This window comes from Taeniopygia guttata, chromosome 2 (genome assembly GCF_048771995.1).
Source record: "Taeniopygia guttata chromosome 2, bTaeGut7.mat, whole genome shotgun sequence".
NCBI lineage: Eukaryota > Metazoa > Chordata > Aves > Passeriformes > Estrildidae > Taeniopygia > Taeniopygia guttata.
The window spans coordinates 100,696,746-100,722,492 of NC_133026.1; the positions used below are offsets into that span (position 1 = coordinate 100,696,746).

At 43.2% G+C, this 25,747-nt stretch overlaps 1 protein-coding gene across 1 annotated transcript; it reads left to right on the plus strand.

Annotated features, from left to right (window-relative positions):
* Positions 1-872: 872 nt before the first annotated feature.
* On the plus strand, positions 873-25,371 carry APCDD1 (APC down-regulated 1). Its single transcript, XM_012571986.5, has 5 exons — positions 873-1,085; positions 10,496-10,679; positions 12,294-12,825; positions 21,956-22,277; positions 24,296-25,371. The coding sequence occupies exons 1-5, from the start codon at positions 1,028-1,030 to the stop codon at positions 24,742-24,744; spliced, it is 1,545 nt and encodes a 514-aa protein (XP_012427440.3). The 5' UTR covers positions 873-1,027; the 3' UTR covers positions 24,745-25,371.
* Positions 25,372-25,747: the final 376 nt, after the last annotated feature.

Sequence of the window (25,747 nt, forward strand, 5' to 3'; positions counted from 1 at the left end):
TGATTAAACTCAGGCACGAGTCACTCACAGGTACATTAAGTCCATGCGTGTTTGCATGACCAGGGCCGAAGACTAGAGAAAAAAGCAAAACTGATCAGCAGCAGACATTGGGGAATGCGTGCAGGAGAGTGGAGCACCAAAGGCATCCTTGACACGCATTTTTAGCTTATAAAATGCCTGATTTACATGGAAAGCAGTAACTACACAGAGGTTTCCTTTCGAAGAGAGGACGCACACCAACTTTCTTTCTCTTCAGCTTACGGTCGCGACGGCAAAGCCCCGCTTCGCACCCCCAGGGAAGAGAGATTCCGGCCGGCCCCGGGAGCCGCAGCCCAGCCGGCACCTCCCTGCCCGCAGCCGCGGGACGACGGAGCAGCCGGGCGCGCTGTCCCACGCGATCCCCAGCCCGCCCCGTGCACATCCCAGCCGCCGCCCGATGGCAAAGCCCCGGGATGCCCGGTGCCCACACAGCGCGGTGGCCGCTCCGTGCCGCTCCCGCCCCCGGGGACCCGCCCGGCCGGTCCCGAGCGCCCCTTTCCCCGCCGCGGCAGCACTGCCCGGCGCTACCGCCAGCCCAGCGGCGGGGCCGCCCCCTCCCCGCCCCGGGAGGAGTCCCCACCTCCCGACCACTCCTCCTCCTGCTGCTGCAAGGGGAAATATGAAGCGGAGCCGTCGCCGCGCTGCGCGGAGACCAGCAAGGACGCGGCAGCGGCGGCGCGGGCATCCTCGGGCACCGAGCGGCAGCGACCGAGCCGGAGCCCTGCCGGGGCGGCGGCGTGCGGGACGGGAGCCCTGAGGAGCGGCAGCCCTGAGGAGCGGGAGCCCTGAGGAGCGGGAGCCCTGAGAAGCGGGAGCCCTGAGGAGCGGCGGCGGCGGCGGCGGTCCCGGAGGTGCCCGTGGCCCCGGCCCGCCAGCCGCCTGCCCCCCAGCGCCGGGCCGTGGGCTGCCCGCGGCGGCGCTGAGGCGCGGGCGGCGCGGCGGGAGCGGCGGCGGCCGGAGCGGGCCAGGAGCGCTGCGAGCCGGGGAGATGTCCGCCCCGTACGGCAGCCTGGTGCGGTACCTGTTCCCAGCCCTGCTGCTGCACGGTGAGTGCGGTGCCGGAGCGGCTGCCGGCGGGGCTCGGTCCGCGGGGTGCCCCGAAAAGCGGCTGGGGTGCGGGGGGCCCCAGAGCCGCTCTGGCGGGGCCGGGGGGCGCGGGTGGGTGCGCTCTCCCGTCGTGAGTCCCCCGCCCGGGGCGGAGGTCGGGCAGAGGATGGGAAGCGGGCAGCCCCCCCGGCTCTGCCTGGCCGCCGTGTTAGCGGCACCCCTGCGCAGAGCGCGTACGAGCGGCAGCCGCCGGCGGGGGTAAAACCACGCCGAAAGCGCCCCGCTCCCAAGTGTGTGTCGGCGGATTGTGTTGCAGCCTGGGACTCCTTGGATGGAGCAATTAGTTCGGGCACCTCACACAAAGTTTCTTTACTCACCTCCGGCAAGAGCTGGCGCTGCCGAACTCCGGCGCGTTTGGCCGAGACACCCTGCGGGGCCCGCGTTCTTCTTCTTATCGGGAAGCGGTTTTTGGCGTGGAGGTGTTACCTGGGAAGCTTTCAGTTGCAAAGTGTGCCAGCACCGGATCTTGTGCCCAACTAAAATTGTTCTGCTGCAGAGCACAAAAATTCTGGATGTTATTACGCACAGTCCTGCTTTGACAGCCTCTCAGTTTAATCCTGGACTGACATCTCTCTGAAACTGCACAGTAGGCAAAATTCTAGTGAGAAAAGTCAGCATATTTAAACTTGAAAGTTCAGCTTGTAAATTCATTTTTAGGCCATTAAAAAGATAACCCATCTTTTCAGAAAGCCAGTTTTCTTCCAGAGAAACTTCTTTCTAAAAAGGAGGCAGTTTAATGAGCTGCTTAGGTACGTCTAACATTTGGCATCCAGATTTGAAAAATCTGTGTATGATATCCCTCTGAAACTGTGACTCAAGTTACTCAGTCACAGCATCATTTTGAAGAGTGTTCCTAATTCTGAAGTCCTTTGTAGCATCCAGCATCCATCAGTTAAATTTCTTGGGACCCCAAGCTTAGTCGTAAAAAGAGGAATTCTTTTAACTGTTAAAATGCAAGTGACCTACATGGATTCAGTGGGAGATTTGTGAGTTGGGGTTAAGGATTTCAAAGCTATTCCTGGGGTTGATTTTGTGAAGCGAGGATTGTCTCTCTCTGTTTGTACAAGTGCTAAGCACACACTATGGTATTTAATAAATAATAAAGAGCATGGGCTTCTGATGGTATATTTTCTTTAGAGAAAGAAAGAGTAGGAGGCTCTGATCCCCAGGAGGAGGTTTATACTCTTCTCACTTCTCAGCTATGAGATCCGGAGAGCACAGAAACATGTTTCGTTGAGCCAGACCTGACAGGACGCCAGAGGTGTTCTTTAAACTCTGTGATCTGAGATGTAAAAGTTGAAATGGGAGACTTGAAGTTATAGGGTAAAGAGAGGAGGTGTAATTGCAGGGTTGGACTCCCTGGCTCATCTGCTTGGAATTACAGAGCAGAGCTGAATGCTGGCTGGAGCAGGAAACAAATCAGGGCTAGTGATCAGATCAAAACAGCAGCTGCCAAAAGAGGATGATGAAGGAAAGTCATCCATTTCTTCCATCTGCAGTTATATTTCAGCAAATAACATAGACCAAAGTTCTTGTAGAAAGACACAACTCACTGCCTTCTATATGAAGACAAGTACCTTGGTAATGTAGCAGTTCACAGTTTTTGGATCAGAGTTTCAAGAGTTTGGAAACTACTGCCCTCTTGCAAACTTGAAAATTGTATCAGTGGCACTAAAACATAGCCCATGGAAATGTGTTTACCCCGTTAGCTTTAACTTAGTCTAGAGCTTTTCCATCCATGCCATAAAGTCAGTAGAAGCATCCTTTGATCAGTGGCTATCCTGAATTACTAATGTGTAAGAATAACCAGCAATCCCAGGGGGATTGCAGTGTTAAGCCTCTTTGCAGCATGCAGTGTTTTCTTTCTGGATTTCTATTGCATATGGCAATTCGAGGGTTAAAAGTGAATGAGTGTGGGTGGGTGGTTGAGGCTTTTTAGGGCTTAAAGCTTTGTGACACAAGTTAAAATGTCCTGTAAGGCTAGAGCTTCTGCTTTCATTGCATTAAGAAATTTCTGCTTTAACATCACTGAGTTGGAAAAATAAGTCTTCATTAATCAAAATAAAACCTGTACATGTACAGTGTCACCAAAAAAAAAAAAAAAAAAAAAAAAAAAAAGTTTTGCTGGAAGTTGTCCATTATCACTGTTTTCATTGCTTAGACAAAAAGCCACAGAATGGCTGTCTGATGTCAAACACTAAGATCATTCAACTCCAAAAAACCTAAATAATAAGAACTACGTTCAAGTGGATTCAAAACAAATTTGCCTAATTTATTTTATAATTATAACCTTTTTTAATATAAATACAGATGCTAAAAATCTTTAGTGTATTTCTGATTATGCTACTGTTAGAGTAATGAGTTAGAAACGTTAAATCAATTAGTCAATAACATAATGGAAATGGTACTAATAAAAATGATGAAAATAAGACTGATAAGCTTTTCAGAGCAAAACTGTTTATGCTTTTAAAGTTCTCTGGCAATGTTGTTTAAATTAGCTATATAGTAGTGTTTTATTTCCAAACTTTTTCAGAAAAATAATAAGTAAATGGTTCAGGAGATACAAATACCCATAGCCATAGAATAAACATATATTGTACCCTGTGTTAGAGACATATATGATCTGTTTCCTCAGTTAAATAATGCATTTCAAAATCTAGAAGAAAATAAAAAGATGGGAAGACACACTGCTTAGTCTAAGAGTTGGAGAATTTGCAGGGAGAGTTAGTAGATGGACTAAATTTTATTCACAATTTTGTCAGCATAAATTCCATTTCACTCATTTTTGTACCTTGATTGTGCCTTGTTAGCCCTTGTGGGCTAACACAGTCATAACATGTTGATGTCATCAACAGAGAGGGTAACTTTTTTGTGCTCTGTAGGGTGTTTGTAGAAAGTAGGCTGGCACACAATGGGACCCAAAAGTTGCCTCAGCTATACTGGAGGCAAATACCATCAGCTATTCAAGGAAAGGATAGTATTTCATTAGTGAGGTGATTATTTAGGGCTGATAGAGGGTAGGATTATATGTAGTGAGTTTGTTTAGTGCTGTCTTCACCCAGACACAAGTCCCAGGGGAGCTGGGAGCAGTTCTGCATGAATAAACCCCCGTGCCAAGGTGTGGGACAGGATGGAGCAGATGCTCTGACAGAGAGCAGATGTTTCTTGCAAACAGGGCAAGACCAAACTACCATTGATACTGAACTGCGCTGACATCCCAGTGCTGCAGCCATTCCTGTCAGGGACAGAGTTCCCACTGCCCTGAAGTAAGATGGGCTTTACATGGTTTCATAAAGAAACCCTCTGGGCAGTGCCATTTCAACTCGCACATGTAGCAGCGGCCATCCCAACTAAAACCTTCAGCGAAGCAGAGGTATGGGCTGTGTAATTGCTTGGCTCTAGGTTCTCTGACCTCTTCCAAGAGAGAGGATTGAATAAGGACCAAGCTGTAGGGTAACAGGGGACCTCCATGCTGGGCCAGTCAGCTTTGAGGGTGTTACTTTTTAGCTGTCCCATCTAAACATACTTCGGATCCCTCCTCAGGATCTTCCATGCTCTGAAGCTCTCATTTTGCCTCTCTTCGAAAGCTGCACTTGGAAACTCTGTGTGCACAAGAGAGGCAGCAGATACATGTGAAAGGAAGCCATTGTCCTGTCTGCCTCCCTGGCCATAAAGCTGGCTTTCCTTTCCCAACCCTTTTGTTTGTAGTAGCTAATTTAGGCCCCAGTCTTGCGAGGACTCTTTGAAGTTTCAAGTGCAGGGAAAACACTGGTAAACACAGCCCGTGGCTTGGTAACAGGACATTATATTCTCCATGGCAATTATGTAAGCTTGTGCTGGAGCTAAAGGCCTGTCATAGGCATTATCTGACACTATCCCACATCAAGAAAGAGCATAATCCAAATGTCTACTTATTTAATTGTACAGGGCAACTGCCCAGATAAGGAGAGCTATAAAGTTAATCCAGCCAATTATTCTTTATCTCTTGTAAGGTTTTTCCAGTTTCAGACAAGTTCTAACTTGAAAAGAGATTGCTGCAGGAGTAAAGCATGAATGTTAAAATATTTCTATCAGAGATGAAGCCATTGCTTATTTTGAACTTATGGTATCACTCGAGGTTGTTTTACTTCATAATAAAATTTACATCACTAGAAATTTAAAAAAAAAAAAAAAGTTAAGTGGTTCCTGCTGAGCAATCCTAGTCTAAATCCAGGATTGAGTCCTACTCTGAGGTAACACCTCTCCAACCATCTAGCAAAGGATGAAACTGCTGAACACCTGGTAGCTTTGAGACTGGTTTGAAGTGCTACACTTGGACACATTCGAAGCCATAGTTTCAATTTTGGTAGAGACATTCATTAAACTGATAAAATCTAAACAGTTTAAGATTATTTGCCTTATGCTTTAGCAGTCTGGCATAGCTCTGAACAGAACTTGGCCTGGGTGTTGAGGCACAAATTAAATTAAAACTGTCTGTGTTCAAGCACAACTCTATGTTTTATCTTTGTTGCCATTGTACAGTATTTGCATGCTGTTTTTCAGAAAGCCAAAACATTCATTCTAGCAGCTTGCAGTTTTTTGCAGAAATGTTGGCAGAGAGCTTTGTCGTAACCATTTTTGAAACACTTTTGGGGACCGGGCTGCCAACAGATTGCCCTTTTAAGATTTGTATTTTACTCGTAGCTATGTGCAGAAATCTTTGAAGAACTTGAAAGTAACCTATCTTCCCTTAACAATTATTTTTATCTTGAATGGTTGTTCCCACATCAGATACAGGTTTATAGGTGAACATGAGAGCCCGAAGCCCTCTGTCTGGTGTGGTGCATGCTCCTATCCACATCTTACTGGCATGGCAGCTGTGCACGCCTCCACTTTCCCACTCAGATGGATGTTGTATCCTGAAAAGTGTGATCTGAGATCACAGGCCCTCAAGATCTGTATGATCTCTGAGGATCCGGGTAGGAATCCCCCCAGTGAGCTGTAGCACCTCTTATGCTATATTCAATTAGTTTCATGCTAAAGCTGTGTCACTGCTAGGGCTTGATTTTGAAAGAGAAGCTGGATATCGGCTCATCATAGAATGCTTTTGTTTTGCTACCTGGTATTTCAGGTGGATTCTGGAATTTTCCTTTTCCTTTTGGACTTGTTCCTTTGTGAAAACAAATGCTGTGGGGTGGGGGCTACAATCATACCAATATCTGGTTGTGGTGTAGCTAAAGTGAGAGCCAACCAGAGGCTTCACAAAATTATTGTTATTGGTCTCATGCTTGTTTGTTTGAAAACTGTCACACTTTTGAGTAGTAACATAGTGGGTGGATTTTGGGTTTATGTTTTAACAAGTGGGTAATATTCCTTCATAACACACAAAAATTCAAACAGAAAGAGAGTCTGAAATATTCTCAGATGAGTCTGAGATAGTCATGGAGATACTGAAACCTACCATCTGTCAGTGCTATAAAGAATAGCAGACTTGGATCTCTCTGAATGAAAGTAATAGCTCCAACTATGTTGCAACTGCATCTACTATCCAAAGTGGGCTTCTAAGGAGTCATGAAATTCTTTTCCCAGTTTTGTGAATGCATGTTTTAACCTTGAGCCTTTCCAGCAATGTCTCATTTAGCATGGCCAAATGGATCTTTTAGAATAAGTGAATCATCCCTGCAGTTCCTCAGTTTTGCAGAACACCTCGTGTGCACTGCCAGGGGTGGAGCAGGGGGGCACTGCACTGCCTCTGAGCACCTACTGTGAGGAAAAACACAGAAGATGGTGTTTGATTTACTGTTCTGTATTGGAAGCATAGCTCTGGTCTCAATGTTTGACCTGCAGATGGTACAAGGGGAAGTTACATCTCCTTTGTATGGCAGTTGTATCTATGGGCATACATCAGTAACTACAAAAGTGTTGATGAAATGACTTCTTTGTAAGGAAGAAGTTTGCACTAAATTAGGTATTTCCTTGCTCCAGCAAGGCAATCATAGGTAAAGGTCCCATTGTCTCTTAATTTTATTCTGTATTTCATATTCTCATATTCTGGTCCTGTGATGTTGTTTAGAATTATTGAGAGCAGCCCCAGGGACAAAGACTTGGAGATGCTGGTTGATGAGAAGCTCAATATGTGCGCTCAGAGCCCAGAAAGCCAAAGATCCCAGGATGCATCCAAAGCAGAGTGGGCAGCAGGGCAAGGCAGGGGATTCTGTCCGTCTGCTCTGCTCTGGTGAGATCCCACTTCAAGTACTGTGTCCAGTTCTGGGTTACTCAGCACAAGAAGCACGTGGACCTGCTGGAGCAAGTCCAAAGGAGGTCACTAAGATACTCAGAGGGCTGCAGCAGCTCTCCTGTGGCAATGGGCTGATAGAGCTGAGGTTGTTCAGCCTGCAGAAAAGAAGGCTCTGGGGAAACCTTAGAGCACCTTCCAGTACCTAAAGAGATCCTGCAAGAGAGCTGGAGAGGGGCTTTTTACAAAGGCATGTAGTGATAGGACAAGGGGAACAGCTTTAAACTGAAAGAGGGCGGGTTTAGATTAGATCTAAATCTAATCCTTTCCTTCTTTAGGAAGAAAGTCTTTACTGGGAGGGTGATGAGGCAATGGAACAAATTGCCTAGGAAAGTTGTGGATGCCTCATCAAGGCCAGGCTGGATGGGGCCTTGACCAATCTGGTCCTGTGGAAGGTGTCCCTGCCCATGGTCAGGGGGGAGTAAAACTGGATAATTTTTAATTTCTCTTCCAACCCAGATCATTCTATGTGTGTTTTCTACATCTCTCCCTATGTCTCTGCAGCCTTCATTTTGTTCTCATGCCTCTCTTGATTACCTGAATTTGTTCTTACCTTAATTTTTCACAGTTGGATGGATAGAGTCCCAAACAAATACCCTCTCTCCTCTAGGCCTGTTGATGCAAACCTCCCTGCTATTCCCTAGCTGCAGTTTATCATTTGCAAGTTGCAGACAGAACTACATTCATGTGACATGGAGAGCTAAGGCATAATTGCTTTTGAGCTGTATCAAAGAAGACACTGTATAATACCACATAAAGTTTGACTCCTTTTCAAAAACTTCTTCTTTTCATTATTTCCTTCAGGGAATAATTGGGAATGTCTGATGTGGTTACTGTGTTTTTTCTTTGATATGTGCACATACAAGATGGTGTCCTCCCAAAGAAGGATTTTTGCTTGAAGAAATTAAATCCCCAAGTATGTCTAAATTAATAAATCATTTCTAAATGCATCTGTATTCACGAGTCATATGACATGAACTAGGCAAAATACAACTGCATAAAAGCAAGTGGTACAATAAATATGTGTTGAAAATAACCAGTTGTACAATTTCAAAGCCTTCTTCTGATGGCAAATTTCAAATGTTTAACAACTTCAAAAGGAAATTCAAATTTTCAAAGTCTTTATTCAGTGTGAAATAATTTGTCTGCAGGGGACACCTTGTTGAAAGATAGCACTGGTGGCTACAACCTCTGCCATGCACCTTGCATGGACATGAGGCACATACCCAACCTAGTCAACTCTGCCTCTCCAAAGATGTAGTCTGTTCAGGCAGAGCATCACCCTGTCATGGCTATACCATTTCTGGCTGCAGAATGGGAGTTGTTTGGTGCTAGCATGAGTGATTGCTCAGCAATGTAGAAACACCTGAGAACTCTCCAACTTCCAGAAAGGGAGAAATACTGAACCCCTGAAAGTCAGGCTTCCATAAGGGCAGTGTGAAAGAAAGTCAGGCAGTGTGCTCAAATATCAAAATATCCCTAGTATTTATTACCCTATAGAAAGCAAGGCCATAAATTCTCATTCGTATTGAGGAATTGTTTGTAATCTGCAGCATAATGAAGCAATCAGATTTTCCAGAAAAGATTTTGTGAGGTTGTATTCATTAATCTCATTAAATCCTAATGTTTTTCAATGGTGAGCACTGTTTAGGTTAAGGTATTTATTGTATTCTTTCTGATAATTTTTTACCCTGTCTCCTGGACAAGTCTTTGCTTCTGTTTAGCTAAGGAATTGCTGGTTTTAGATGGTTGACATGTATTTATAATTTTGGCAATGCCATTTTCCCAGGTGTTACCCAAGTTTCTTCCAGAAGATCTAAGACCTAGCCAAGACCTTGCCAAGACCTAGCCAACATAATGAATCACCCTTTTTTCCCCTTTTTTATTTTTTTCATTTTTTCTTTTTTTTTTTTCTTTTTTTTTTTTTTGTTTTTGTAGGAAATAGGAAAGGCTTAAGAAAGTGTCTGCCTAATACCAGGCATGTGCCCAAATGTCAGATGGGGCCTGGGGCATAAAGCATAGGATCCTGTACTGGGTGGCTCTCACTGGTGATCTCCAACAGCCCTGTTTCTTGTCCAGGTCAGCTGAGAAGGCAGCAGAAAATATGGGGATGAATCCCAGACCCTGCCCCTTACAGTGAGGCATCCCTTTCCTGAGATGGCTGCACCAACTTCCCAGGCACTCAAACAGCCCCTTCACCCCACCCCTTATCCATTTTGTAGCCCTCTGGTGCTCAAATTCCTTCTGGCAATGTAATACAATTTCCAACACATTATGTAAGGTTCATGTTTGTCACCTTTTAACCCCTAGATGTGAGGTTTTCTTTTGATCCATGTTTTCCAACATATCTAAGAGCAGGCTGTGTCTAAAAGAGTAAAGGCACATTCCTTTTGAAGCTATGTATTCATTTGGTTCAATTAATATTGTTTAGAGAGCATACTGGTAGATTTTGTATGTATACATTACTAGAAACCAAAATTACTGTGTACTGGAGATAAAGTTAGCTTTGGAAATTCCTTTTCCCCTTTAAAATAAAAATAGAAGGATCTGCCTTTAATTGACCACCTCAGTCATCACAGAGGCTTCCTGTGTGCAGAGGCTTTGCCTTTAATATCTGTTTTCCCTTGACTTTAAAGAGTAGTCTTTATTTGCGAGTTTATTATAGAAGCATTTAAATTAGAGGTGGGCTGAAACCGCAAAGTTTGTGTCCGGATCTGGACACAACTTTCTGAAAGTTTGAAAGCCTATGTTTTTGATTGTCCTGACCAGAGATTACAGAGGTGTCTGTAAAGTTCTTTTCAGAGCCACATCTCCTGGGTGTGGAAACACAGTATTTCAGTTTGAGTCTTTTACCCAGTTTATTTCATAAATTTATGTAGTGGATTATGAGTGGTATGATGGAAAGGAAGAGCTTCCTATAATTTTTTTTCATATGAGAAAATAAATGTAAACAGTATTTGCCCAGACACATAACAAGATGAACAAGTGTCATTCAACACAAGTCACAATGTCCTTGATCACATTGATGCCCTACTCAGCTGGGTCTCATGATATAATTTATGCTTTCTGTGACAGGGCTGGGAGAAGGTTCTGCTCTTCTTCACCCAGACAGCAGGACCCACCCTCGCTCCTTGGAGAAGAGTGCCTGGAGGGCTTTCAAGGAGTCACAGTGCCATCATATGCTGAAACACCTTCACAATGGAGCCCGGATCACTGTACAGATGCCTCCCAATATCGAGGGCCACTGGGTCTCTACTGGGTAAGGAAAGATAAAACCCCCTTGGGATGGGGAAGAGAAGATGGTAAAAAAACAGAGAGGGAAAGATGAATATTCCCACTTTCAACAGAAGAAATACTTTTTTTCATATGGTGATGCTCTAAATTCCAGATGCTCTCTATATGTTTATGCATAAAAGGAGAAGGAGCAGCATTATGTACATTAAAATAGCATGCCATGAAGCTGTCTTGAAGAATCAATTTATTGTCTGGGTTTTAAACAGCATGCTGTGAAATATCTTTAAATCTCTCTGAATAGGAAGGAGCCTACCAAGCTGCCAAAATGGATGCTCATTCAAACATAACATTGTACTGTATTTGTCTCCATGCATTAGATCCATTGAATAGGTCCTTGTTTTCAGAGCATGGGTCTAGCACAGGTTTTATTAGCATAAGAAATTAAGAATCTGTATTTCACTAGCTCTGTTACTCTTTGTACCTGATGACTTGTGTTTCAGAGAGCTGTTTTGCTTTCTGTGTCTCAGCAGGCAATATTCACATGCTCATTGGAAGTGACTTGTAGTAGGAAGGACTGAGGTGTTTTTTTAACAGAGAGGAGTGTATTTCAGGATGAGAGGAAATGGTCTCAAGTTACACCAGGGGAGGTTTAGATTAGATATTAAGAAAAATTTCTTCAATGTAAGAGTGGTCAGGCATTGGAATAGGCTGCCTGGGGAAGTGGTGGAGTTAACATCTCTGGAAGTGTTCAAAAGACTTGTGGATATGGCACTTGGATATGGCTTAGTGGTGAACATTGTGGTGCTAGGTTAATGGCTGGACTCAATGGTCTTAGAGGTCTTTTCCAACCTTAACAATTCTACAGTTCTGTTTATATTAAGCAGTGTAGAGGTGACAAGGGGGACAAGTTTGAAGGCACAGAAGGGCTTCCTACAGGAAGTGGACTTTAACTGCCATTTACACTTCCAGAAAAAAAAAAAAAAGGGGGGGAGGCAGGGGGCATTGGGAAGAAAGAGAAAGAACCGACAAAACCTGAATATTGCATGGGCCAAATTCAAGCCAGGTAGAAGTCTTGCATTAATAGTTGGAAGTTTGCATTAGCTGCCACCCCTGTTGAATGCTTGAGTGAAAAGCTCAGGACATGATCCTGCATATCCACAGCAGACCAGAAATCATGGAGTTACAGAGAAGCTTCTAGAGCAGCTTATAAGCCAGTTCTTTGTGCTGTTCCCTGGACGGATGGCATTTCACTTTCTTATGTTATCAGTCATTCTGTTAAATCTACCGTGCAAAAGAGAGCAATAAATGTTTAATAAGCTGCTACTATTTTCAATGAAGAAATGAGTCACGTGGTGGTCCCTAGACAACAGGCAAAAGCAAAACACGATTCAAAATATTTAATCCTACAAGATAAAGCCTTTAGATATGATCACCATGAAGCAGTGTATTAATAGCAGGGGAGGAAATTGTTGGATAATGGGCAGGCCACAGATTTCTAGTTCCTATTTACTCCTATTCCTGCTGGAGGGATATTAGCACGCAGGGGTCTCTTTGGACCCATGTGGGTCTCATTGCCTGTAGTATACATGATGTTCCACCTTGCTAAAGTTTTGTTTCCATGCTTTCTTTGCCCCCACAGCTGCGAAGTTAGAGCAGGCCCAGAGTTCATCACAAGATCATACAGGTTCTACCACAACAACACATTCAAGGCCTATCAGTTCTATTACGGCGGCAATCGCTGCACGAACCCCATCTACACCTTAGTCATACGAGGCAAAATCCGTCTCCGGCAGGCGTCCTGGATCATCCGGGGGGGCACCGAGGCCGACTATCAGCTCCGCAACATACAGATCATATGCCACAACGAAGCAGTAGCCAAAAAATTAAGTGAGTTGGTGAACCAGACGTGTCCTGGATTTATCCCAGCAGATAGTCCCTGGGAGCAGGATGTGAGCTATGATTTGCTGAGAGAAGAGAACGGCTGTGAGTGCACCAAAGCTCTGAATTTTGCCATGCATGAACTCCAGCTCATCCGTGTGGAGAAGCAGTACCTGCACCACAATTTTGACCACCTTGTGGAGGAGCTATTCCTCGGAGACATTCACACTGATGCTACTCAGAGGAGGTACTATCGGCCCTCTAGTTACCAACCTCCTCTTCAAAATGCCAAGGTACGTCTGTGGGGGTTTGCATATGTCCTCTTTTTAAGATACTGCTGACAAAGCCCAAATCACTCAGTTCTTCTGAGTCAGTGCACTGATGTAACCTAAACAGTAGATGTGCTTCTGACACAGGGGTTGATTACAGCCTTAATTAACAGAAGATAACAGAACTTACTTTGTGAGAACAGTAACTTAGCTGTGGTTTATGTGACTGCAAATATGCAAAAAAAGTAATCTCATTAGGTAAACTCAATAAAGGCCACTCTGAAGCTGGAATCAGAGATTTGTAGGCAGAAGTGGGAGTGGTTGGCTGGGACCATGGCTGTAAGCTAGCAGCTGAGAGGAAGGTTTCATATAGAACTGAGACAGCAGAAGAGGAACAGGCATCAGTGGATACTGCTGCAGCTGTGGGAGGGCCAGGGGAAGAGGAAATCAAATATGAATATCAGCATATGGAAATTGGGTGATCCATAGCCTGAAGAGAAGACAAGGAAATTGGAAGGTAAACACATGGAAGGGGCAGCATGAAGAGAAAAAAAACTGATGGACTGTACAGGTCATGGATCCAGACGTGGGCACACACATTAATGAAATGAAAAACAGGTGAATTTTGAATGGGGCTCTAATTCCATTTGATAGTTCAGTTTTCAAAAGGGCCTCAAAGTGCCCTCAGCTTCATCAGGAATTGATCAACCCATAGTAAGCTAAATAAAACTCAAACAGGAAGCACAGACACTGATGGCCTGTAGCTGGAAGGCTGTCATAGATCTTTCCTGGTGACATATCAAAGGCAGGCAGCAATTGGAACCACATTGCCAGGTACTGCTGCCACCAGTGTGCTCCAGCTGGGCATTGCTGCAGCATCAATTCCAGCTAATGGGTTGCCACCATTTTTAATCACCTCATCACAAATGGTTCAAAAGTCAGCTTATCAGCTATAGCAGGAAACACAACATTATGTGATCTGCCTTTAATTGCTTTGTAGCCTGGCCTAGGGATCATTTTAATCCACAATTGACTGTTTTGCTGTCTTCAAGTTACCAAGGACAAATCTGAGGGTTTCTTTTTAAACTTGCCTTCCCAAAATAGAGAGTTTCAGCAGCAGCAGGTGTACACAGCATCAGTCCTCTGCAAAATTTTTAACCACATCAACTTTCACTTTACTGATTTGGATGTGAGGGTTCTTTGCTAAATTTCTTCCTGCAGGTATCTGTAGATAGAAATTATCAGACACCAGCTATATTGTATCTGTTCTAGAAAACATTGTAGATCTTTTTCCAACCACTTGAAACAGAGACAAAATCTTGATTTAAATCACTGTAGCTGAGTATTTTTTCTGGTCTAATCTAGGTGTCTTATTCTGGGCTGATATATAAGATAGTAAATGCCTACACTTGCACCTTGTAGTCATTTCATTACAGTCAGAGCGATCAGATGTACTTTCAGACAGCTGTAGAAAATTAAGGTGTTGTCCAGGCCTGCTGTAATTTTAGGTAATGATTTTTCTGACTCTGTGTTCTGCTGGCGTAGCATCCCTTTTTCTCTCTAAAATATAGCGGCTCTAAAATACAATGTTCAAATTTAAGGGACCAAATTCTACATAGGAGAGGTGTGTTTCTTGAGACAAGTTAGGTAAGAGAAGCTGGGCCTGCTGGTACTAGGCTTTCAGTATTATATAAATAGCAATACCATAAAAAATGAACCTTTGCTTCAGCTGCCATGAAAGATTCCAGGATGTGGGTTTGTTGGTTTGTACCTCTATACCAACAGGTTCTCAACAGGCACTCTGACCTACTGTTTGCCAAATGCAGGAAGAATAGTAACAGAAGTGACTTTTTTTTCCCTTTTTTTTCTTGAAGTCCAGGCAAACATACTGTTGAAAGGCTATAACCCTTCCTTTTTGAACTCTTTTCCTTTTTTAATTGTTGCTCCACTGGGACTCAGCTGAAAATGAGTTTAAATGCTAAATTGAGTTTAAAACTACAAGTCACAGACTCCTCTGGAAATTGGACACCTTGAATAAATAGAAACGTTAAATCAACTTGTTTTTTTAAGGTTTCTACAGTCATACCAAGAGGTTGGGGAGGCCAGGAAATTGCTTCTGAGGTGAATCAGGTGTATTGTGTGGAATCTTTCATTTAAGGCTTTTTTCATTTCCCTTTTATTTATTTATATTTTAGACTCACAAAGGCCTGTCTAAAATAAGTTAAGAGGATTCACATTTTTAGTTAAATTTATAGTTAAGCCTCTATATAGAAGAAAGTTCCACCCAGCCCAAGAGTTTACACAGCCTGTAAGTTGGATGTGGTAGCCACATTCATTACTTATGTGGTTGAAATGAATGGTAATTAAAAACAAATGATTGCTGGATATGTTAGGAATGCCAAAGCCACATGATCAGGACTTTAAACAAATAGAATTGGACCTTTTCCAAATTCCTGCAACGATTTCACCACGGGATGGTAAATCAAAAAGGCTGTCCAAAAACCAGACAGCTTTATGCTGAGCTACAAATCTGAATAAATTCACAGATTACTGTATCTCAAGTGTTCATATAGAATCAGGGAGCTTATAAAAACATATAATATGTCATCTCTTAAGGCTTTACAAATTCTCTTAGATAAGAACATACCTTAAACAAATTCCTCCTGTAAAATATGTGGAAGTTCTTTGGTGCAGATGATGAATAGATCACTATATAGATTTATCTTGGCTATTTCCTAACCTGGCTCAAGATGCTAGTTAGGACTGGCTGATGAATGGAGATGAACGTCTTTGATGTCTCTTGACATTGCAAGTTTATCGAGTGGTTCAAGCTATTACACATGGAGCTTCTTCAGCCAACATGAGAGAGCACATGGGTGGGAAGGGCAGGATGGAGGAACTGCTGGGCCATCATCACATATATTACACAGAATGTTCCCAATTAGGACAACTCCAAGGAGGCTGCCTGATTAGTTGCAATGTCACAAAACTATACAGGGACTTGTAAAATGAAGGAAGGCTTGAATGCAGTATTCGTTCTCTGTATAGGACAGAAAATGTCTTCAGAAATGTCTGCTCTAAACTACAGAAAACATGCATAATAGCAATACTGGGAGACTTATTTCACATGTAATTGCCTCAGCAATATTGCTTTGTAAACAAAGAACTCCTTGTGCTATTTTATCATGTGACAGAGTAACGGGAAATATCAGAGCAGGACTGTGATGACCAGTCATTCTGGTTAGATCATTACTTAGGAATAAGGCTGACATAGTCTGGACCATCACAAGAAACCTAAAAAGCCCTAGGATAACCTTCACTCTTTGTCATGCTGAATCAGTTGCTGGACACTTACTGCAATCATCTTTCAGTAAGATGTTTTCCCTTTAAAATGTGACTAATGAATCAATTCTCTATTACAACTTTATTTACCAAGGGACTTGATTTCCAGCAGCGCCTGGAATTTGCAGCTGATACAGATTCAGTGTATGACGGAGACTGGTTCTTGGGTTTTCCTTTAGCCAAGAAAGAGCAAAGTGTGCAAAGTTTTCTGTGCTTTTCAAAAATTTGAATCTTCATCTCTTTGAAACACAGTGACTTTATATCTAGGGGTATACTATGTACATGTGAAGCTCCCAGGGAAATGCAATCATGAGTTAATAAATAGATGTTAAACATGTGAAGCGCCTCAGAGAAATATGCAAAACTAAACCAAAAAGTATAATTTTGGCAGAAAAAACTCCTTTGTTGCCTGAGTGGTGCCACTAGACTTCTAGATTAAGGCAACACTTGAAGGGTGTCTTTTGTCCATTATTACAAAAAAAGGGCTCTTGGTTAGGAAAATTATGAGGGGAAGCAAGGTAGAAATATTCAGAAGAATGCTCAAGTGGGTTAATTGCAGGTTTATGAACAATAAGAATGTGTGTGGTGCCCTACAGAGATGAAGAAGGAAGCAGCTTTTAGCTAAGGTTGGCCCTTGCCATGCTCGGCAGCCCTTGGCCCTGCACCTTTAAGGGTGCACATCTGCAGTTAGCCCTGTCTGCTCTGCAGCTGCAGTAAAAGCCTGCCACAACTCAAATGCAGCACCAGGAATCAAAATTAACTATTTAGCCTAGCCCAGGCCTTCAGGTCAACTCAGCATATGTATCTAACACCTTCATTGTGGTTGGCATCTAAGCACAGTGGCTTCATCTTTTGTAAAAAGGTAGGGAAGACTCAGTGGTAATACTGCATGGTTTAGAGGGCTGTATAGGATGCTTTTTAAGGGCATAATAAATACATAAGGCAGCTTTATTTGGGAGTAAAAATGGACATTCAAGCTGTCCCTTCAGGTTTTCCAGGAATTTTTTTTGTTAATACTTCATAAAACATTCATGTCAACATAATTTAGTATCATTTTAATGGGACAGATGACATGCAAGCACATTCATCTGAGACGTCTGGTTTTCTCTTTGTTCTAGTCTTTTGTCCAGGCTAAAGTCATTTATACCAGAGAAGAACAACCAGAAGACTTTTGCATTTCATATTGGTTTTGTTTATTTCAGTTTTATTCAGAGTTGTGCAACAGAATCAACATCATAGATCAGACAGTTGTGTAATGGTAGTGCCATGAGATTCCTTCACTATCTTTTCCTTCATAAGAGCAGTTAATAAAAACCATTCCTCAATATCTTAGAATATATGGTACGCATTTGCAGATAAATCAGAGCATATCTCCACCCTCCTTCCTGCTTGCAGCACCTCTGTTCCCCACCAAAAGAAATATCTATCTGAGAACTCTGCAAAGGAGTTACCGCTCTCTCCAGCATTTTGCTTGCCTCAAGATTTTTAATTAAAGTTTTAAATCTTCATTTTTCTTCATTCCGTTTGGCAGGCTGAGTTATAACCGTGTCAGGCGTGCTTGTCAACTCCCCACAGCCAGGCTAATGCACATTAGTCAGCTCAGCTTCATATGAGGTCATGCAAAGCCTGCAAATTATCACTTTTGTGATAATTTGTGGTCATTTTTTAAAGTCTTGTCTTGGTCTGCAGTTATCTACAGTGGTGGAGGAGAGAGCCTGATACTATCCTGAGCAATTCATAAATGTATCCTTCCTGGGGACTTGGCTCCTTGGCAATGTGAAACAAAGCCATCCAACTTTTTTTGTTGATCTGGAATCATTTTCTTGAATTGATGTTCTCCCAAGAATTTCCATTTGTACTTAGTTACTAACACTAGCACCTGGTACTGTGTTTCCTTGGGTCGTGAGGTTTAAAGTATCCTGACCAGGCATGACTTGTTCCAGTCCCAGCTAGTCCTGCCCACAACACAGGATATTTGAGAGGTGTGCAAGGCCATAGCTGAGTGTGGCTTTTCTCTCTCCTCTTCTTTTCAGCACTTCCCCTCATGGTAATATGTGCATTCACGTGGCAGGGGTTTCCTACCCCAGCTTTTGTGGCTGTTGGCCCCGACAACATCCCAGGATTCTGGTTAGATCTGTACTGCACACACAGTTCAAGCCTGAGCCCATGCTTGAGGAAATCCAATGCCTGGTCCCTCATCTCATGTCTCCCTGCAACAAGGATATGCTGGGTACAACATGACAGACATGCTATGTGGCGGAGCCAATGTCACACAATTAGTCCTAGGCAGCCATAGAATTACACAGAACTTAAAAGAAAATTAAGCTGTGCTGGGAGGGTTTATGTTTCTGGCTATCCATAGCAATTAGGAAAAAGATGAAGGAACCTCATCTTTGTTAGCTTTTTTTAATTAGAATTCCCATTGCTTGGCTTCCAGAGCTCTCTGGACTTATTACCACTTCAGCTGAGACAGCAGGACAGAGTGATAAGAAAAAATGTTGGTGGGAATTTTTAGATCCTGAACTGTTTTCTCCCCAGCTACAAAAACTGAGTTTTCAGCCAGAGATTAAGGCTTGCTTTGGCACACATGGCGTAATGGATTAGTTCAGAAATTGGCTTTAAAGAAACACCTGGAAGGATAAGGAATGTTGTCACTATGGCTTTGGCACTGCAGAGCTGCAAGGAGCCACACATAATGGGAAGGGATCTTCCAGCTATTTTAGGTCCCAGTCCTTCTAGCAAGGCCCCACTATTAAAAATACTGCACTGTGCACCTAAGATAATCAAAACATAGAACTGATATTCATCCTGTCCTCTGCTTGTTTTATTGCTTTTTAGTTTATGTCATGCCCCAATGAGCTTTTTATTAGAGAGTTCTTAATCCTGTTTGGATTCAAACTCTGCTCTGTTCCCTATTTTCTTTGAATGCCTGTTTTTAGAAAATAATCTTTCCCTGAAGCACATGGAAAGGGAGTGATTTGCAAAGCCTCAGATAGTGTAATTAAGAGCCAAAAGCAGCTGACCTAAAAAAGCAAGAGCAAAATACACAGTCAATTGATAAACATAAATTACTCCATAATTAAGTCAAATTGCCTCATAAGAGAACTAGCTTTTTCCCTTGCCCATTACTTGGGCAAAAATCATACTGAGGGAGTTTATACATGGCATATTCTTCCACTAAGAAGTTTATAAAAAGTTGTGAAAGATAGTATCACTGCAAAAAAGGTTTATGTGGGCTTAGATTCAAATGCTGGTCTCTAGAAAGCGATGCACTCAGAGTACATCCTCTGAGGGGCTGGAGCCAGCTGGTGTCTCACAGCTGTGAAAGGGATGTTTCTGCTTCCTCCTTCACCACCCCAACCTCTCCCTGCTGCACTCGTGGTTCAATGCAAAAAGTGCCTGGTTGCCTCAGCCGCCTCATTTGGGCACACCATCAGTGACTAGAAGGCTGTCAGGTTGGACATTCCTTAGCAGCCCAACTGGCCAGACTCTCACAGCTGGCAAAGCCTTCAGAATTAGAAGGGCTGCACAGAGCTACAGTAGTTCAGGACCACGGGGTCAAAGAGCTAGGTGAACTACAGACAAGTAACAGAGCGTTAACAAGGACCTTCCTAGAGTTTACCAAAGGAGTCACCTCTGCTCACAGTGTAATGGTGGCCACTGGTGACCAAAAAAGAAAACAGGATGAGTTGTTGTTTGGTTTTCTTCAGATTTTGAACAAGACCAACAGAAATCACTGGTTCCCAGGTTAAATTGCTTTGGCTCACAAATTGTTTTTGGAGGATGGACTCCTGGGAGGAAGATGTGAATATAAACCAAACCAATATACTGCTCTGCCAGGGTCTCCTCTGAGAGATGACAGAAGCTTTCAAATTCACTTCAGTAGAGAAGGGACTGTAGGAGAAATTCTCTCCTACTATTGATGGATTCAGCTTATATAAGGTATTTTTAGTTTTATAGCACTGTCTTTTTCTTGCTGTCTGGATTCACTTTATGAGAGTGGGGCAGTAACAGCCATAGAGTTTCTGTTATCGATGCCCTTATGTGTCAGGGAACAGTGCAGCGAGTCTGCCCCATGGCAGGACAGAAATGTGTGGTTAAAAGGCTCTGGCATCTTCATCTCCAGAAAAAAAAAAATAATTTCTATTACAATTGAAAGAAACTTTCTGTATATATATCTGCACTAACTTCACCAGTTGCTGTTAAATTACTCAATTAAATGTTCTTTGTATTTCACGAAGGTACTAACAGACCTCTCACCTGCTTGCAGAATTTAGCTGAAAAAAACACATCTTAAAATTTGGTAACAAGCTCCACAGTGGGAAAGGACTTCATCCACTTAGAGAGCATGCTGACATGTGGTCTCCAGAAGGCCATGTGTTTTGGGGTGGAAGGATTCTTGAGAGGTCACCAAGTTCAGCATCCTTCCTCCTTAGAGCAGGGCTGTTGGCCAGTGATTCAGATCAACCAACAAAGATCTTGTACTTTCATCTCTCAAGGACACTCCTTGATCCTTCCTGGAGAGAGGGGGATGCACTGCCAGGTTACTCACACCCACCACATTCAAGCTCTGAGGTGTTTTCCTGAGGTGCATCAAGTTAAGAGCTAAAGCTCAACATGCAGCTATCTGGGAGATTTACAGAAATACTTTTTCTTTGTACACCTTTCCAGCCCTCTTTTCAGAGGCCTCTCTGAGCACCTTCCATAACATAAATGCTCATATTAACTGCTCTTACTTTAAAGTGCACATGAGCTGCTGTGAACTCAGCATTTCTTCACTCACTGCCCTCAGCTCTGGCTCACTTTAGGGGTGACATTCACACAATCTTCATTAGTGCCCTGAATTCCTCCAATTAAATTACTGTAGGTAGCTTCAGAGAACCAACGTACAACACCCACAATATATTTATTTTATGCATATTAAACAGGGTTTATATTTGCCCCATCCTAGACCAGATAGTCATCCAAAGTCTTTTCAGCAACAGTGAAATCAATGAAATGACAGCTGTTCTATGTTCTTAGGATGTAGAATAATGGTCAAAGTAACTATAAATGGTGTTTCTCAGGAGGTGGAAGCCTCAGCCTGAAATTTCTCCACTCCTGCCACAGACTTGGGAGCCTGTAGTCCCCTCCTAAGACACCCCAGGTACTCACATTTGGGGCCAGAGGTACTTGGCTGCTTGATGTTGCTGCATGGCCCACATTGGTGAACTACCCTGGAGCTCGGCACGTACTATGGACCCTGTTCCTGCTGGAGAGGGCCATGAAGTTTTCTCCATGTCCAGCAGCAGCCAACCATATCACACACTTCCCAAACTTTTGTTAGGGCTCAGCAAAGCTGAAACAGTTTAAAAAGCACTGGTTACTATTCTCCCAAGGTTCCATCCAAAAAGAAAGAAGTCCTTATAACACCCATGTTTATCTACAGTACTTGAAGTTAACAACTAAAAGATAAATAAGAGTTCAGCAAATGTATTGATTTCTGACACAAGTGTTGCAAAATCCCTATCTTAGTAAATTACCATCTGCCAGCTTCTTGTATGATGCAAAGGATAAAGTCAGCCTTTTCTGGATCCTGAACTAAAATGTTAATTTCAGATAAGTGCAGACAAGGGAATTAATTTCTTACAAGCTCCTCTGCTGTGAAGTCTTACAAATACAAACCCAAATGGTACCACTAACGAGATCAGAAATGACAATGCATTCCTTAAAATGTGGAGCTGGTGTCACTTCAGCATGAAGTGGCTGGCCTGCTGCATTGCCCTATTTCCCTGGTGATGCCAGCTGAGGGTTTCTATCTGCTTTGTTGCAGAACCACGAGCGCATGTGCATCCCGTGCAGGATCATCTACCGCTCGGATGAGCACCACCCACCCATCCTGGCCCCCAAGGCAGACCTGACCATCGGGCTGCATGGAGAGTGGGTGAGCCAGCGCTGTGAGGTGCGGCCAGAGGTGCTCTTCCTGACTCGGCACTTCATCTTCCACGACAACAACAACACCTGGGAGGGACACTACTACCACTACTCCGACCCCATCTGCAAGCACCCCACCTTCACCATCTATGCCAAGGGACGCTACAGCCGGGGAGTGCACTCGTCCAAAGTCATGGGTGGCACAGAGTTTGTGTTCAAAGGTAGAGTTGCTTGGTACAATGGGGAGGGAGGTAGTTATGGACCAGAGCAGTTTGCTCATAATTATCTGGCTGCTGATGATTTCATTCTGTGATTGTCAGGAGTTCATTATTACTTGGGAAGTTTGCCGGCATTGTGTGAATGCCCAGCCAAACTATACAGCTGCATGGCATTTCACACCGCTGAAGCAATAGTCATTTGAGGCAGAGGTCTTTAAGTACACAAGAAAATAAGAATTCACATTACTTAGTGATCTTGAAGTCCAGTGGCCAGACGTCAAGCCTCTAAGAGAAGTGGTTAGATCTGTGTCCTAGGGCTCCTTTAGTAGAGAGAAAAAAGCATCTTCAGAAGGCATTTCAGATCTGAAGTGGTATAAATAATTTTCTGTGGAAGACAGATGCAGCAGCATGCATCTTTTCATGTGCTCCCAAGGGGCCCTCAAGCAAGTAAGGGTGTCCCTAAAGACAGCTCTGATTAAAGATGCTAGAGCAAAGACAAAATGTATCCAACCCAAACCCATTGGGTACTTTGGAAAGCAGCTCTCGTTGACACCACCCATGGCTGAGAAGCTTTCCTGTGCAAACAGTCCCATGGCACCCTGCTTAAAAAGAGCTCAGGGGTCTGAACCACTCACACAAACAAACATCTCCAAAACACAACATTCCGCCACAGCACCAGCCCCAGTGGAGCCTCTGGTAGCCTCAAGCCCTCTGTAGGCTTTTCTCTTTATTTCAGTTACCACATTAGAAGCATAAAGCGTCTTGCATGGGTCTAATTTAGAAAAGCGTCCAACTAGAAGAAATAATCTATTTATCTGAGATTTTTGTAGGAGATGGGAGATACCCTTGCCTGTCAGAACTTTGGCTCTTTCGAGCTGCATGTGCAGCATGTCCCATATCAGGTCCTGGTATGAAATCCAGTTTCTGCTTGGATTTCTGGTTTATGTTGTGCCAACATACCTTACAGATCAAGGTCACTAATTTGGCTTAGGTAAAACTTTTAGGTTCAGTTTCTATAAATTACCTTTTACCCCAGCTGGAGTAAATAATGTGACATGTAGAGTCATTGAGTCAAATAGCTGTTTATAAAAGCTCAGGAAAAGCTCACAACGAATCTTAGTATAAAAATTATGCGCAAGAGAATTTGGGATTTTGGTATGTTGGGAGGCAGGAGGGATGGTTATTTTCTTCCGTTTTGGTCAGCACTAATCCATTCAGATCCACTTTTCTTGATATACAGTGTCAAAAACACACCAGGAAAAATCTCTATTCAGCTTCTGCAGGCTCATTCATTTTGGCTTTTCTCAACTTTTTTGACTTGGCTGGAAAATGAAACTCTATATGCCTTAAACTCCTTAGAAATACAAGCAGGTTAGAACTAAAGAAGCTGCAGCAGTTCTATATTTAATACTACAAGCTGCCGCCAATTTTGAGAGATGAGAAAAAAAAACATCTTTCTGCAGGTCATCTATATCTTATAATTCATGGAAAAAAGGACAGGTAATATAGGATGATAGTGCAACTGTGATGTTTTACAAATTTCCCAGTGGGAACAAATTATTTTATTAGGTTTATAGGGTAGCTAGAAAAGATTAAGAAATTATTAAAAATATGTGATAAATGCTCTATTTACAAATTAATACAGACAGTAATAAAACATGAGTAAAGTTTTATTGTTTCCTCTTTTCCCTATCTCCTTATATAACCAACCAGGCTTTATCTGTGAAGGATTGTCTGGAATTTATGAAAAGCTCTGCTTAATCTCTGGCTGAGATATGTGGCCATCAGGTTTTCTTCAACTGAGTTGGAGGGGGGTTGTTCTGTGAAAAAAGCAATTTTTGCAAGACAAAGACATAAAATTTTGCTCCTAGATTTGCTGGCCACACCTGTAATGTGAAAAACTAATTTAAGAATGAACAAGGGGAGACAATTTCAATTTAATAGGTGTGCCCCAACTGGCACGTTGGCTTTGCTTTTGTTTTTGTCCTTCTGCTAACAACTCCCCTCTTCCTCTCTCACAGTGAATCACATGAAGGTCACTCCCATGGATATAGCCACAGCCTCGCTGCTCAACGTCTTCAATGGGAATGAATGTGGAGCACAGGGATCCTGGCAGGTTGGGGTTCAGCAGGACGTCACCCACACAAACGGCTGCATCGCGCTCGGCATCCGCCTACCTCACACCGAGTACGAAATCTTCAAGATGGAGCAGGATGCCTGGGGCAGGTACCTGCTGTACAATGGCCAGAGACCGAGTGACGGCTCCAGCCCCGACCGACCCGAGAAAAGAGCCACTTCCTACCAGATGCCTTTAATTCAGTGTGCCTCATCAGTACCCAGATCTGAAGAGTCACCCGAGGAGAATAAAATCAGGCTGTATAGCAGCAGGGCACCGGAAAAATATCCCAGCACCCCAGCTCTTGCTTTGTTGTTTATTTGTACTGTGTCATATTGGGATATTCTCAGCTAGAAGCGAGAAAAACTTATTTTTCATGACTACAAAGCCAGGATTCCTCCAGACTGGGGGTTGTTTTTCTTCAGACAGAAAAGGACATTTATTTTCTTGATGCACTTGAATGCCTGAGAACTGTTGTTCTTTTCCTTACTTCCCTCTTCCTTCTCAAATCCCGAACGGCACTCGTTTGATGTTTGTGCTTTGAACTTCATCCAGTCTGATCCCTGGCCTGACACGACTGCACAAAAGTAATTGCACTTTAGGACTGCAGACTTCTGGGGGGAGGGAGGGGGTCTCCTTTTATTTTTTTTTTTTAACTGCTGGGATGAACTCTATGATTCTGCTTCAGTCATCTCTGCCGTCTTACTGTTGTGGTACTCTTCTCCCCAATACCTGATTTCTCATCAGAATTTAGCTCTGCGGAAGGGCTCGGTGTTATGCCAGTACTGTGATAGCAGCTTCCCCCTCTGACTTCACAGCTCTGATGTAGATATGTATATAAGGAGGAAACCCACAAAGATTTATCTTGCCATTATCTCACACCTCATAATACAGAAAGAATCAGCAAATCAACAGCCCTCTGTTCAAAAATTGCTAAATGGTTGATACCCCTAATTAAAAAAAAAAATCCAAGTAATTTAAGCTATTTTTACAATCATTAAGTTGTAAAAATAACCAGTGGTTTAGTATTTTCTCATTCAATTAACTTAGCTGTGTAATTGCTTCGAGGCCTCCCTTTTTATCTAGAGAGTAGTTACAACTAAGCCCCCTCAAAGCCAGCCAGCAGCAGCAATTTTCCTGTCAGATGCACAAAGTGCAGGTAAGCTGCCAACACAAGGCTGCGGGAAAGACTTCTCTTTCCATATTCCTGAGGCCTTACATACTCCACATGCAGTACTTGGATCAGCTGGGTGAGCAGAGTAAAGCAAACGGGATCTTATGTGTTCTGCAGCCCTATTTAGCAGCATCTTTTTAGTCATGTGAGCTTGTGTAAGAGCAGGGAAAAGGGTTACAGCAG

Excerpts from the sequence above, each read along its gene's own strand:
- APCDD1 (XM_012571986.5), top strand. The coding sequence starts at position 1,028 with ATGTCCGCCCCGTACGGCAGCCTGGTGCGGTACCTGTTCCCAGCCCTG. Across the intron at positions 1,086-10,495 it reads CCCAGCCCTGCTGCTGCACG|GGCTGGGAGAAGGTTCTGCT; the intron begins GTGAGTGCGGTG and ends TTTCTGTGACAG. Across the intron at positions 10,680-12,293 it reads GGCCACTGGGTCTCTACTGG|CTGCGAAGTTAGAGCAGGCC; the intron begins GTAAGGAAAGAT and ends TTGCCCCCACAG.